The following is a 13,102-nucleotide window of genomic DNA, read 5'->3' as shown; positions in this document are numbered from 1 at the left end:
CCACAATAAGCATCCAGTTGGACGCACATGGTAGACACAGGTGTAAACAGCTGGTCGGGTGTCCACTTGATACCCCATTGTCAGCAGGGCTTCTGCTTTTCTTGTTTTATTCTACATAACATTCCGTCAGGAGTGTGTGCTGGGAGAAAGAAAAACGACTCACAACAGCAGCTTTAAATAATTTTTAAAATTGTGGGAACAGAGACAGACATGAACATGCACACATGAACCACAGGTAAAATGACAGATGACAGAATAAGGACAAGACATGGCAAAGATACATTTATACTAATTATACATTGATTTTTTCAAGACAACGCAAATTCAAAACTCTGATCGGAAGAACCTTGGGGCTGGAGTGCCAGGAAATGTGGCATTTACTTAAGCAGTATTTCATAAAAAGTTAATGCCACAAAACTTTTATTTCTATAATCTACAACAGAAACCATGTTCACTAACATTTCCATATCTAATTACACCATCAACACATAAATGGACAATTACAATTAGAAGCATGTGGTATAGTCACTATAACTAGATTTCATATTCAATCTCAATGGGAAACAAGCTGCTGAGTGATTACAACAAAGACGGCTGACAATTATAAAGAATGGAACCCAAACCTTATAAACAGTTTTAACAGGCTTACTGACATCAGGGTGTTCTCTCTACCATACCTTACCCAACTTGGCAAGGAATCTGTAAAGGCAGATGTGCTTTCTGTATGACCACAAGACTGCAATATTTAACCAAGGGTATTTAACCAAGGGACTGGCAATAATCAAAAAAGCCACAGAACTAAGACACACCAAATGTGTCAATAAGCTTCATGTGCAGAAAAAAAAAAATCAGTCAAATAGTTCTCAGCTTGTAACAACTGCATTCCCTATAGGCTGTGTTCACATGAAATGCTCAGGAAAGCTTTTTTTCTGCAGTGAAAAGTTCAATTTCAAACCACATTTCTGACTGCTAACAATTACAAGTGGAGAAGTGAAATGTTTTTCCCCTGACAACCACTTAAATGCAAGTAGCAGTGGAGGAGTTCGTTTTTCTTGTTTCTGAACAGGTCTACCAACCAATATTTTAGAGTAGGTCTTCAAACTGTCCCTTGCTCAGTCTGAAGTGTAAAGTGAGTGAACATTGAACTCATTGTTGAAAAGAAAAAAAAAACCCTTTTGTACTAAATTCCGGCAAGCAAAGGTGGTGAGAATTTCACGGGACAGCTACTAGTAGCAGAGTGAAAACCCCATCAACAATAATTATCTGACACACACCTGTCAATTTGTCACAACCACCTCATGGTCCACCACCTAAATGCCATCTGGTATACCATCTTGGGTGGCACTTTGGCATCAGGTTTGTTTCCAAATCTTCAATTTGCACCAGCTCCAAAAGGAACCCAAAACAAAAAAAATCCCCATTCAAATGTCAAATCAAGTTCACGTTTATGCCAGCTAGGCTGACATGAGTACGGAGTTCAGCCTGCTGAGACAATCAGAACCAGATGACTTTCTGCCACCTTCAACCATGACTCAGGATAGAAGACGTCTCCTCAGAGAGCAATCATTACATTTTTATGCTATTGTGATTAGTAGAACCTAGAGTGCGTGAATGACAGATCAGCGACACGTAACCTTATGAACCCGATTAAAAGCCTAATCGCTCGCGGAAGCAGACAAGTGGAACAGAGATGGGATAATGGAAAGCAGAATTATCATCCATTTCATCTCTGCACTGATACCTCAGACACACAATGGAGCTCCAGAGATGAATTGTCCCGTGACAACTGATCCAGAGACACCAGCTGAATCTCATCTAACTGAGTGAGCCTATTTACATCATTAGTGCTCATTATGAGTCTGTACTTAAGGATGCAACCGTGTCTAAAACCCAGTCAGATATCGACTGCGATGGCAACTGATTCTGCAGAGCCGAGACAGTGTGTTTGTCTTGTGTTTGTATTTGGATCATGTGATGAAGAAGGGCAGTTCAAATGTGTTTGTGTGTGTTTGTGCCTGTCTGTGTTGTGAAAGAGGACCACTTGCTTTGGGTCTGGGCAGCTGGCTTTTTGGCACCAGAACAGGGTAACAACTTCATGAGGCGGGCCCTGAGGCTGCGTTTGCTGCCGTTCTTGGGGCAGATGAAACCTAGGAGACACACAGGAGCATCACAACAGAGCCATGAAGCGCATCTCCAGATAACGCTGCTGTTGAGCATGCTGGCCAATGAACACAACACAGCTGCAAAGTGCAGCATTCAGCACTTAACTTCACCTCAGCAAATCATGCTGTTTCTTACAGAACATCACTGCAAAGCAAGCTGGTCACAGGTGGGCTCAGAGGGACATCAGTTCTGCTCCAATCAACGCCCATCTCCTATAGAAAAATAAAAATCTGCCTGGCTGCAGGGCTGATATCACTGGGGCAAAAATGGAATGGTGCTATTTATTAGGCTGTTTCTCATAAATTGATCCTGATACTAATGTTTATACATTAGTCTTTTCTTTGTACATTTGTACAAAGTTTGTACATTTTCTTTTCTACAGTTAAATTGTCTGCCTGAACACTCAGCACTGCGATAAATAAGCGAATTAAAATAAGAGCTGCATGTGCAACTGGGTGACAAAACACACAGACTGTACCTCTCCAGTCTCTGTAAATTTCTCCTGCAGGCGTTCAATTGGGTTGAGGTTGATGGAAGTTCATAAAATTCATCTTTCAGTAGAGCAACGTCTTGGATGACACCACTCCCATCAGGCTAGAAAGGTCATGTCAAGTCACTCATGTCAACTCAATTACTTCAAAGATGCTGTAATGATTTCTCCCTGGACGTATTCAGGTTTTTTGCAGAGAGAACAGCTGAAAGACAGGATCTATTATGTTTTTTTGTGTCATGAATCTTGTTCTGATTTCCATAATTGCCAGACAGGAAATTACAGAGGGAAATCTTAGTTGGTAATTGCTTAGAAACTGATATTGCCTCCAAACATTAAGAGTGAAAAAGACTTAAATGGACGTTTTGACAGTTTGACATTACTTGTCTCTAAAACACTATCTGGGTGATGATTGATCAAACCTTTTATGTTTCACTGCATTCTAAGTTTTTATAGTACTCATCTTTAATTCTCCTTTTGACAAATGTGTCTGTTGAATTAAAATAAAACATTTTTTTTGAAAAGGCTAAGATTTTTACTCAACATTTATTACTGGATTTATTTTTTTATTGCACATATTATGTGAATATACAGATCGTGAGGTCTGTTTAGCTCTTCATTATCCTGTTATCATGACGTGACACTTTGTGTTGTCATGATCTCTATTGTCATTTGGAGGTTTAACAAGGCATTTAAATGGACACAGCTAATTAACCCTTATTATTTAGTTCCAGCTCAAGTGCCCTGCAGTAATGCACTCCATCCATAGTATCTTAACATATTACTGTAAGATTAATGAGCCACTCCTGTAGTCCGGTTGGAAGCAGTGATAATACAAGCCATGCAAAAAGTAAATAAAATAATAAAAAGCATGTCAGTGCTGGGTCACGGTGTACTTTTGCCATTTTGTGAGAATATATATACACACACACACACACACACACACACACACACATATATACATATAATGTATAAACCTAGCAGCACTTAGTAAAATCCAGCTGATATGAATAAAGAATAAGAGTTTACAGACGATGGTTTTGAGTTAGAGCCATAGTTATGTTTTTTTCTAGTCCGCAAACTTCACTTACTGACAATATGGCAATGGCCTCTATCTTGCTCTTTGACTTGTGACAGCATGTACACCGCCAATCACTGATGACTTGTTAGCATGACTACTATGATGTTACAATACGATGTCAAGTTACAGCTTCATCATTTAAAGCTCACTGGATGCCTCGGTAGCCCTCTATAATGGTACACAGTAGGGATTGACCGGTCCTCAGCCACACCAAATAGGGGCTGTTATTAGGCATTTTGTCAATTATCTGTATCACAGATATTAAGTAATTCCTCGGTACCCTTTGCATTCAATCTGTGCGTCATTTATTGTCCTACCCACAGAAGTCTTTTATTGTCTATACAAGTAATAGCCGATCAGTGCTGAAGCCCTGCTGTCACTTACACTACACTTGCACATGTGTGCAGCACGAAGTTTCAACTGAGTGAAGTCTGTTGCTGAGAAGGGAAAGTAAAGCAGCTAATATTTCCCCAAATATAACTGTACTGTCCTCGCAATGATCTCTACAGTTTGACTGGGGGTCTCTGGGGGAGAGCGATAAGTCCCCTTATCTTACTTTACATTACAGTATTTACATTACTCTTCCCTATATGGTGTTCTCACTTTATATGTAATGTTTTATAATAACAACATGGAGTCTATTAGTGTTAATCTGAATGTTACCATACTGTTAATGTCATCTATAAATTTGATTTGTCCACCTCAGGCATGTATTTTGTATTAGATGCTTTATTTCAAACAACTTACTCTTGCCACAACTGTTATGAATATGGTGAATATGACTCCGTATAATGTTTAAGCATGTTTGATTCATTTTCCATTAAGAAGTCATTTTAATTTAGATAAAAGTTTGGTCGTGTTTCCACCATTGTGTTTGTGTCTCTTTTAGGTTGCTATAGTGGGAGGAGCTTCCTGCCTACCAAATCCGCCTGCTGCTGTATGATTGGCTGCCATGAGATTTAAAAGGTTCAGGTGGTTTGCTAAAGATCGCGCGCTATGGTTTTGGTTGTGGTTTGCTTAGGTTGCTGTGTAGAATTAGTTGCCTGTGTGATTGTTTGTTGTCTCCTAATAACTCCCTCCATTTGTTAGGCCTCTGTAGTGTGTGTGTTTATTTTTGGTGAATATCTTGTTCGTGTTCATGTGTCTCTCTACCCCTTTCCCAAACCCATCCGTGTCACGTTCCTCTGTAATGGACCATAAATTGAAATCACACCATTAAAAATTAAACATAAAAGTAAAATGCAAAGCATGTTGGCTTGACCACCAATTTTCTGTTTTATACATTGTTAAAGTTACTGTTACTAATCAATAATTTGAAACAGGGAAGGAGGACAGGTGACGACTGCTTCAGATCAGGTAGCCTGGAGCTGACAGCATAAATACATTTGGAGACCTTGGAAGTTTTTCAGTCTGATGAAAAACTGAAGCACAAGAGAATTACCACAGGACACACTACACCCACACCTTTAGGCTATAAAATGTGTCTTGAGGCTGAGCAACAGCTTGCCAAGACTATTGACAGTTACAGAAAGTGGACCGAGAAGATTAGAAAATATGTGTAAACTATGCTCTGGAGAACACCTCCAACTAAATCCATCATACCACAAATCAAGAAAATTCTTAAAAGCCAGCCAATTACAGACAGCACATTGCTTTCAGCGCTGGACCTACAAGCTGCATAAACCCTCAATCATATACAGTGTCCTCCTCAGGTCAACTGCTGACTGAAGAACTTCGCTTAATTATGGGAATAATCCATACAGTGTGCAAACCAAACCCTCCATAGCTGCAAGGGAAGAAAATCAGATCAGAGTGCGTAGCTGGATGTTGGATCAATTCCTGGCCGGCCTAGATGAATCCTAACAGTGCGCTAGCAGCTGAGTTGGTGGACGCATGGAGCTGTGCTCCACGCTCTCCTGCTGCGGCTCACAACAACAGTGATTGATTATTATTGGGTAACAAAAGAGCTCACTGATGGGTCTGGCCTGGCTAAACTTGTCAGCTATACGCCTGTACAACACTGGTGGAAATAACTACCCTTTGTCCTCCATTTCAAGTGTCTTTGAAAGTAAAGACATTTTATTTTTGAATGTTTTTGGAACTGGAACTGAATCTCACCGTTCTCACCCACCCCCATCTAATAAAGACGGATAATGCCTTAAGATGTTTTCTGTCTTTTAAAATTTTTCTCAGCATGTGTAATGATGACTTCCTGTCAGGCTGTTTATTATTCCCATGTTCTTCCCACTCCCACTCCCTCCTCTGTTGACTGTTAATCGGTGAGCTGTTAAACTAAACTCTGTTTGGTTCATAAGTTATTGTGCCCTAAAGAATCCAGAGGCTGCTGCCAGCTCCCAGACATCAGGACTTGCCTGTGGCATAAACAAGTAATGTACAGTACATTATCGCAAGAGAGATGTGAAAAAGGCTGAGGAGGTGAAACGGAGTATAGTGCTCGCAGCACGTGCAAAGAAAGCCGAGCTTATAAAAAGCTGTACTTGTTGGGCCCAGGCCGGGTTGGGCCTAACTTTTCAGGCTTGATTACAGCTTCAATTTCTCAATTTCTTCACTTCTGTGGCGTTTATTTAGTTTGGCTCAAAAACATTAAAATGCATTTCTTTCATTTATTCAAGTATTTATTTATTTATTTGTTTGTTTGTTATCTATTTATCAAGTTATTTATGAATATTTTTAGTGTGTGTGTGTAGAGTACCATCCTTAGTATCGGTATCGAGTTTGAAATATCAGTATAGCAACAAGCCTACTTGACAGTAGTAAATCATGCAATCATCGTTTTGGCAATGTTTCTGCACTAAAACTGCATTGATCTGAGGAGCAGGTTGCTTCCATTACACAATCATTCTTTAATAAAAAAAAGACCATATATTGCACAATTCCACCATTGTCAGCTTCATATTACAGTACAGTATCTCCGGAATCCTAAACAGATCTCTACTCTTGCTAGTTAGCCTATGGCATAATGACTGCAGTTTAATGTATGAAACTTGAGTGTAAATATGATTCTGCATTATGTTACCAAACATTCACTGCATATTTTCTGCGAGGAATGAACATGAAAAGTATTCCACTATTGTAACCCGCTAGCTCATTACTTCACATTGCTTGTGTTCCTAATATTTAACATTTCAACTTTTAATGCACAGAGCAAATGACCTCTTTATGCAAGTTACAAATGCCAGCCAATCAGTCAAATTAAGAAACATTTTAATTAATCGACATAATTGATTTATCGCTGAGCAGTACTTCAAAACTTCACCACAACCTGAAAGAAAATATAGTATACTGGAAGAAGAAATAACAAATAAAGGAATTACATTGGCAAAATGAATACTAGAAAAGAACCATGTAGATGTACTGATCCAGCATCAAAAGAGTTCAGCTGTCAGCTCATCCGTTAAGTTGATGGGTTCTGGCAGCATTTCAGAGGAGACCTGTTACTGTGCGACCCATGCCTAGATGTGCCATTTCCACCTGGTTCTCCCAGAAGAAAATAGACGCAGGACTGACAGAAGCTACATCTGTTCTGTAATGAGCTTTTCATCTGCACATCTGCTCATGTTTTGGCAAAAGGGCCCATACAGCTTTGGCGTATCCATGTTGGTAATGGAATAAGGGCCTAAAATGTTACACCGTTGGGATTCAAATTTTTGACAACCAGCCAAAAACTCAGAACTCAGAGAAAAAGACACTGCAGAGTAAAACACCCACACATGTTCACTCCAGGCCAACAAGTCATTTATTGATATTAACACTGCATCATAACAGCTGTGAGGACACTCAGTCCCATCAGATTTTCACCCCATTATCATTCAGAGGCCATGGCCTCACTAGAGAGAGAAGTACATATAAGGCATCAGACTCACTTTTCACAGATATCATCTAATGTTCATTTTCCAGTGTATAATAAAAACAAGTATGTCATAAGCATCTTTATGTGCTTTACGCTCTAAAGGTGAAAACAGCAATTACTACTCATTGTGGAAATGTGTTTCTGTATGTCAAGGGATTTAGCCTTAACCCCTCTGTGCACCACCCCCTGGTGATAGGCACTGGCACCAGTAGTCAGTTGTTCTAATCACGATGTATACAAAAAAACAGAGTAAAAAAAAATTGCATGTATTAAAACACAAACACAACATTTTATACAACTATTATCGCTGCCTGCACCAAAAAAATGTAAACATATATGTGAAGGACTGCAAAGAAATCCACAAATGAATATCGTCCTCAGGATTTTTACAATCGCAAAATCCTGTGTTTTTTGCAATCAAAAGGGTCCAAACAGCAATATGAATCAGAGAATATGAAAACAAAGAATTGAAGGTTTCTCACAGAATACTATAATTTCCACCATTTTTCGCACATAAAACAAGTCATATAAAAACAAAACTTCTTACATTCATACTGAGAACAATGTTCATTTGTAATCCCAACTTATGCTAGTTTCCTGAAGCCTCAGTGATTAACTTTTTCCGACTCCTGCTGACGTCATTTTGGCTGGCTACTTCCTCAAATTGCGTTCGTCAGTCTAGGTGACAGCTCTATCAGCCAATTCTAAACACTCTAAGGTTTAAAATGACATATGGCATGCTCAATGAAAGGCCAGGATGTAGCTGGGACCTGCGTGCATACAGGTCAGTGCCTCACAATCGTAACAGCAGGGGATGTATTGCGCAAAATGACCCTGATGCTGGAGGTAAGTTATGTAGGTTATTTTTACTTCATAATATTGTCTAGATGATTTAATGTGTCCCTAAATGTATTTAGAAATGTTTATATATATTTGCTGAGTGCGTTCGAGACCCACATGGTTGACAGCTCTCTCATGCGCTTGGAATAGTTCACCTAAACTAAACAACGAGCCACATTTCACTGTGTGAAGAAATTTTTGTGTTTCTTCGAAGGAGATTCTGGCGATGATATCTGGGATGTTTTAAAATATGGATTATGAAATACATGTATCCAATACATGTATTTGAGCATCGCAATTCTGCCCAGGACATGATATTATTTATTTGTAATTGTGCATTGTAAATTGTAATGATGCTAGAAAAGTAGCCTTTATTCTGGAAAATTACTTAGCATGGATAATCTGAGCTGCACCTATCCACGATGTTGGCCATTTAATGATGGTGTCATGATCCGGTCCGGCAGGGGTGACTCCGGGTCCAGAGTTCGGCCCGGAGTTTCATGTTAGTCATGTGTAATGTTCCCTGATCGTGTTCACCTGTGTATAATTATATGAGTGTATAAAGCTGCCCTGTTGTGTCTGTTCGTCGTCGGGTCATTGTCTGGTGATGTTCCCCTGTCCTGTGTCCTGTGTCCTGTGTCCTGTGTCCTGTGTCCTGTGTCCTGTGTCCTGTGTCCTGTGTACTATGTACTATGTATTATACCCCTGTCCTGTGACGTCGTGTGTATGCGTCCTCCTTCCTCGCCATGTCCAGCCATCGTGACAGAATGACCCGACCATATTTGGACGCAGCCGACGCCGCACCGCAGAGACTCAAAGAGCCGTGGTTCATCGGGAGGACGCCTGCACCATAGTTCCGTGTCTGATGGTATTCCAAGGTTGCATGTATGGACGTCCCTCGCCGCCACCGTCTCGTCCGGACTCCATCGACGCACCTCCGGTAATCGCCAGTTCCCCTCCAAGAACCATGTCATGTTTTTATCGGTACCCCAAGCATAAGAGACTCTCGACAGCCTACGAAAGCTACCGTGGGGTCGAGAGGATCTGTCACGCTGTTCCCCTGGGCGATTCCGGAGGCGGGGAGTACTGGTAAATTAGTGCGGCCGGACCTCGGTGGCCTACGAAAGCTACCGTGGAGAGGAGAGTTCAGGTGCTCCCGGCGTTAACCGAGACGAGGAGAGCGGCGGACTTCCCAGCGGGGCGAGTCGGAGACTGACTGAGTAGCGGGCACCTGCGGACGACGGACAGGATGCCTGGGGCAAGATAATTGCATTTATTTCAGGGAGGAACACTATGATGGTGGCATGATGCCTCAAAAGAGGATTCACAGCCTACACAGTTCTCCTTCCACCAACTTTCATCAGAGGTGTAAAAATATGTATGTCATCACACCAGACATAAAACTGTGTCTAGAGCCTGGTACTCTAACCTAGTGGAGTGCAGATATAAGTTTGCTGAAAAGTCAGATTCTAGCTAAGCAATTGCTTTGTACAAAAATAGTAATATTATTGGTTAGAAACTAGCATTGTTAAAAAGGCTTTTACCTGTTTGGGTGGCTTGGTGAGGTTTGGGGATACTTGGGTATGCCTACTGCATAAAAATAATTTCTTTAGAATACAATTGTAATTTCTTGTATTGCTTTGTGAAACAAAATATTAAAAAAAAGGTATTTCCTACTTTTTCTTGCAGTTGCTTGCAAGATAATTGCATTTAAATAAAAGAGGTTAAAACAGGTACACATAGTGATTATTGGCAGAGTGCACAAAGGGGTTAAACAGGCTGAGCCTGAGCCCTGAGTAATTGTCAGAGGGGAACATAATTTTGTCTGCAGACTGTGTAGAAAAGACTGGGCAGCCATCGCTGGAAGGCTAATAAATCTCTCCATATGGGGCTGGGACCACAAATATCTGCAAATGATAGTTGACACTAGAAAACCACGACTGCCAGGATGAGACATCACAAAAAATTACTTGTGGTCTGTTTGCTCTTTAGAGTCAATAATAGATAGGGCAAGGCCCCAGGCTTCTAATGAGGAAACCTGCTTCTATTTTAGACCGATAACATGTCACAAATCAGCAGCAGACGGATAAGAACAAAGTTGCTCATTCATTTCCATTTGCTGCATCTCTGCTTGAAAATGGGCATCAGGTTGCAGACAAGGGTGAGCTATATTTCAGCGTTATTGAATAAAGGCAGCCCTGCTTGACTGGTTGGGGACGTATGAATGAAAATGTAATTGGGGAACATGGGAGGATAGCTGCTGGACAACAGAACAGGAAGCAGAGCCCAAATTGTGTATACTGGCATGAGGACCACAAGTCAAATACAGCCCTTCTGTTTCCTCTCAGTCGCTCTGGCTGGCTGGAGACATGCAGCCAATTCAGTTATAATGCATTGCTACAGTTAGTCAACACATTCCATACATGCCTGGATTTTGACATTGCAGGCCTGTTCCTCAAGAAGACATCAGCGCTCGTCCTGAGGCATGCTGCTCATACCAGATGTGGCTCTACCTGGTGGCGATGTAAGTGAAGTAGAAATGTTCCTTTTCCTGCAATGCTTAGAGCATTGTACTCGTCTAATTTTATTTTGCACAGATGATCACTTCACCCTTTCCTGTCTTAAGGGCAAAGTAGAAACGTTGTGCTTTTGTATACAAATGTAAGTGTCCAGCTTTTTGAAATCCATTTTGTATGTCCAAAAGAGCGACGGCATCAAACGGAAGGTGTCTGAATGTCTGTTGGACAAGGATGAGCCTATATGGCAGAAAGTTGTTTCGTCTCTAAAATGAATATACTACGTCACCAAAGATGTTCAACTGATAGGAAACCCAGGCAGATCTAAGCTTTGAATTGAGTCCTGCTGTCCCATTTGGTTGTGAGACAGTGGTATTCAGCCATGATGAATAAGAAATACATGCTGGCCTTTTTTGAGACAGACATGGTGGATTGTTTCAGTGCACAGCAGTAGAATGGCCCAGCAGGGAAAATCATCTCTATGAAGTCTGAAGGAGTGTCATAATCTTGCCTCCTAATTGTGGCATGTCTCTTGCCGTGCATCAACCATTAGTCTGCCAGCTTTAGAGGAGACTCAGCAGCATTGTCACATCTTAGGGACATGTACCTGGTCCACTCGGCAGGAGCACAGCTTGGTTCATTACATGACATGATAATACAACCTTCAACCTACAACCTACAGCGCAATGCTGTATCCCTTCATCGGACTGACATGATAACGGCTTTTAATACAGAAGTATGAGTTAATAGATTCTTGTTACATAGTAGAGACAAATTATTCTGGAAGTTTCTTGTTGGGAATAACTGCACACATGCAGTCAGTTTAATACATGGGTTGAGAAAAAGGGCCTACTTTACTTGTTCTGGGACGCAGGTCGCTCTATGACAAAAATAAATTATATTCTCTTGGCTTCCAAGCAGGCTGTAGTTTCTTTATAAATCATCAGTTGTCTGATTGTCATCAAAAGGTTATTACTTTGTACCTATGCTCTGATGCAGTAGATAGAAGACTTTTGGAGCGCCACAAAGCGCTCAGTGGAGTGGATGAACGCCCCGCATTCAGTCGTTAACGGGACACTCTGTTATCAGAGTCGACCCCATTATCAGCCTGTCCAGCCTGGGCTGAAAGCTGCTTGGCTCCCCATGAATAAAAAAGAAGAGGATACAGAGGGAACGATGTCTTCGCTGATGAAGTGATCACATAAAAGCTCTGGTCAGCACTTCCATGCATTTTCCCCTTTTATGGTGGCAGAAGTAGTTTTCTGATATTGTCTGCTAGGATCAGCACTGCATGGAAAAAATGACATTCTGCGTCATCCACTGATGGAACAATTAAAGCCAGAACAGAAATCAGTCTCTGCCAGCAAATACATTTACAGGCTCAGAAGTGCTCGATCAGAAACTTCATAAATAATGGATGAATGTACCTACATACCATGCATAATCATGTAATACTGTTCACAGGGACTGAAATTTTGCAAAAACTTGCTAATTAAGACTAAAAAGTGCAGACGAAGCACGTTTGCCCTTATTATTTTGATGAAAATTACGAATTATGGATGGGGAGAGCTCAGACCTCAGGCGCACATCATCAAAGCTAACCAAACGTGGGATGAATTCAACTGAGAAACACACAAATGTACAAAACATTTGGTAAGGATGTCAAAGTATTGTCTTCAAAAGCAGTTATGAGCGTGCGGCTATTTATGATGCTGCGCTTCACAGCTGCAAGGTGACAGATAAGAACAGAAAGGGCCGTTTGACTGGTATTTCTGCACTATACTAAAGCATTATGGGATGAATAAAGTCTAGCATTGTGCTGAACAGCACCCAAGCTACAAGAAATCTCAGGGGAAGAACAATGTGAAGGACCACTAGACTTCTTTTAATTAAGGATCTAATTGAGTGTAAAGGAGTTTTGTTTAATTAAAATATAGGGGTTTATACACCGAGGACCTTTTTTGAACATTGCACACCTTGGTACTCTCACTTCCCCTGTAGGCTCCAAATTGTATGGGCTGGAGTTGGGGCACTATTTTTGCACAGTGCTAGGCCCTAAGCATGTTCACTAGTGTAATGGAAATGGCATCCTCAGGTTTTACATAAATAGATAAAAGAATATCTTGACAAAAAGCAACTAA

The 13,102-nt window shown here is 40.9% G+C and overlaps 1 protein-coding gene across 6 annotated transcripts in view; it reads right to left on the bottom strand.

Moving 5' to 3' along the window:
* Window positions 1-13,102, bottom strand: part of kcnip4a (potassium voltage-gated channel interacting protein 4a) — a 145,884-nt gene that overhangs the window by 21,998 nt on the left and 110,784 nt on the right. Inside the window, exon 2 of one of the 6 annotated variants that reach the window (XM_028978385.1) lies at window positions 2,046-2,147. The exons of the other annotated variants lie outside the window; for them this stretch is intronic. Coding sequence (XP_028834218.1) covers window positions 2,046-2,147 — 102 coding nt within the window. The remainder of the gene's footprint in view (window positions 1-2,045; window positions 2,148-13,102) is intronic. 6 annotated transcript variants of the gene reach the window in all.

The sequence above is a fragment of the Denticeps clupeoides genome, chromosome 1 (assembly GCF_900700375.1).
Source record: "Denticeps clupeoides chromosome 1, fDenClu1.1, whole genome shotgun sequence".
Lineage (NCBI taxonomy): Eukaryota > Metazoa > Chordata > Actinopteri > Clupeiformes > Denticipitidae > Denticeps > Denticeps clupeoides.
The sequence above is the reverse complement of the archived record's forward strand: the minus strand, read 5'-3'. Positions and strand labels throughout refer to the sequence as shown.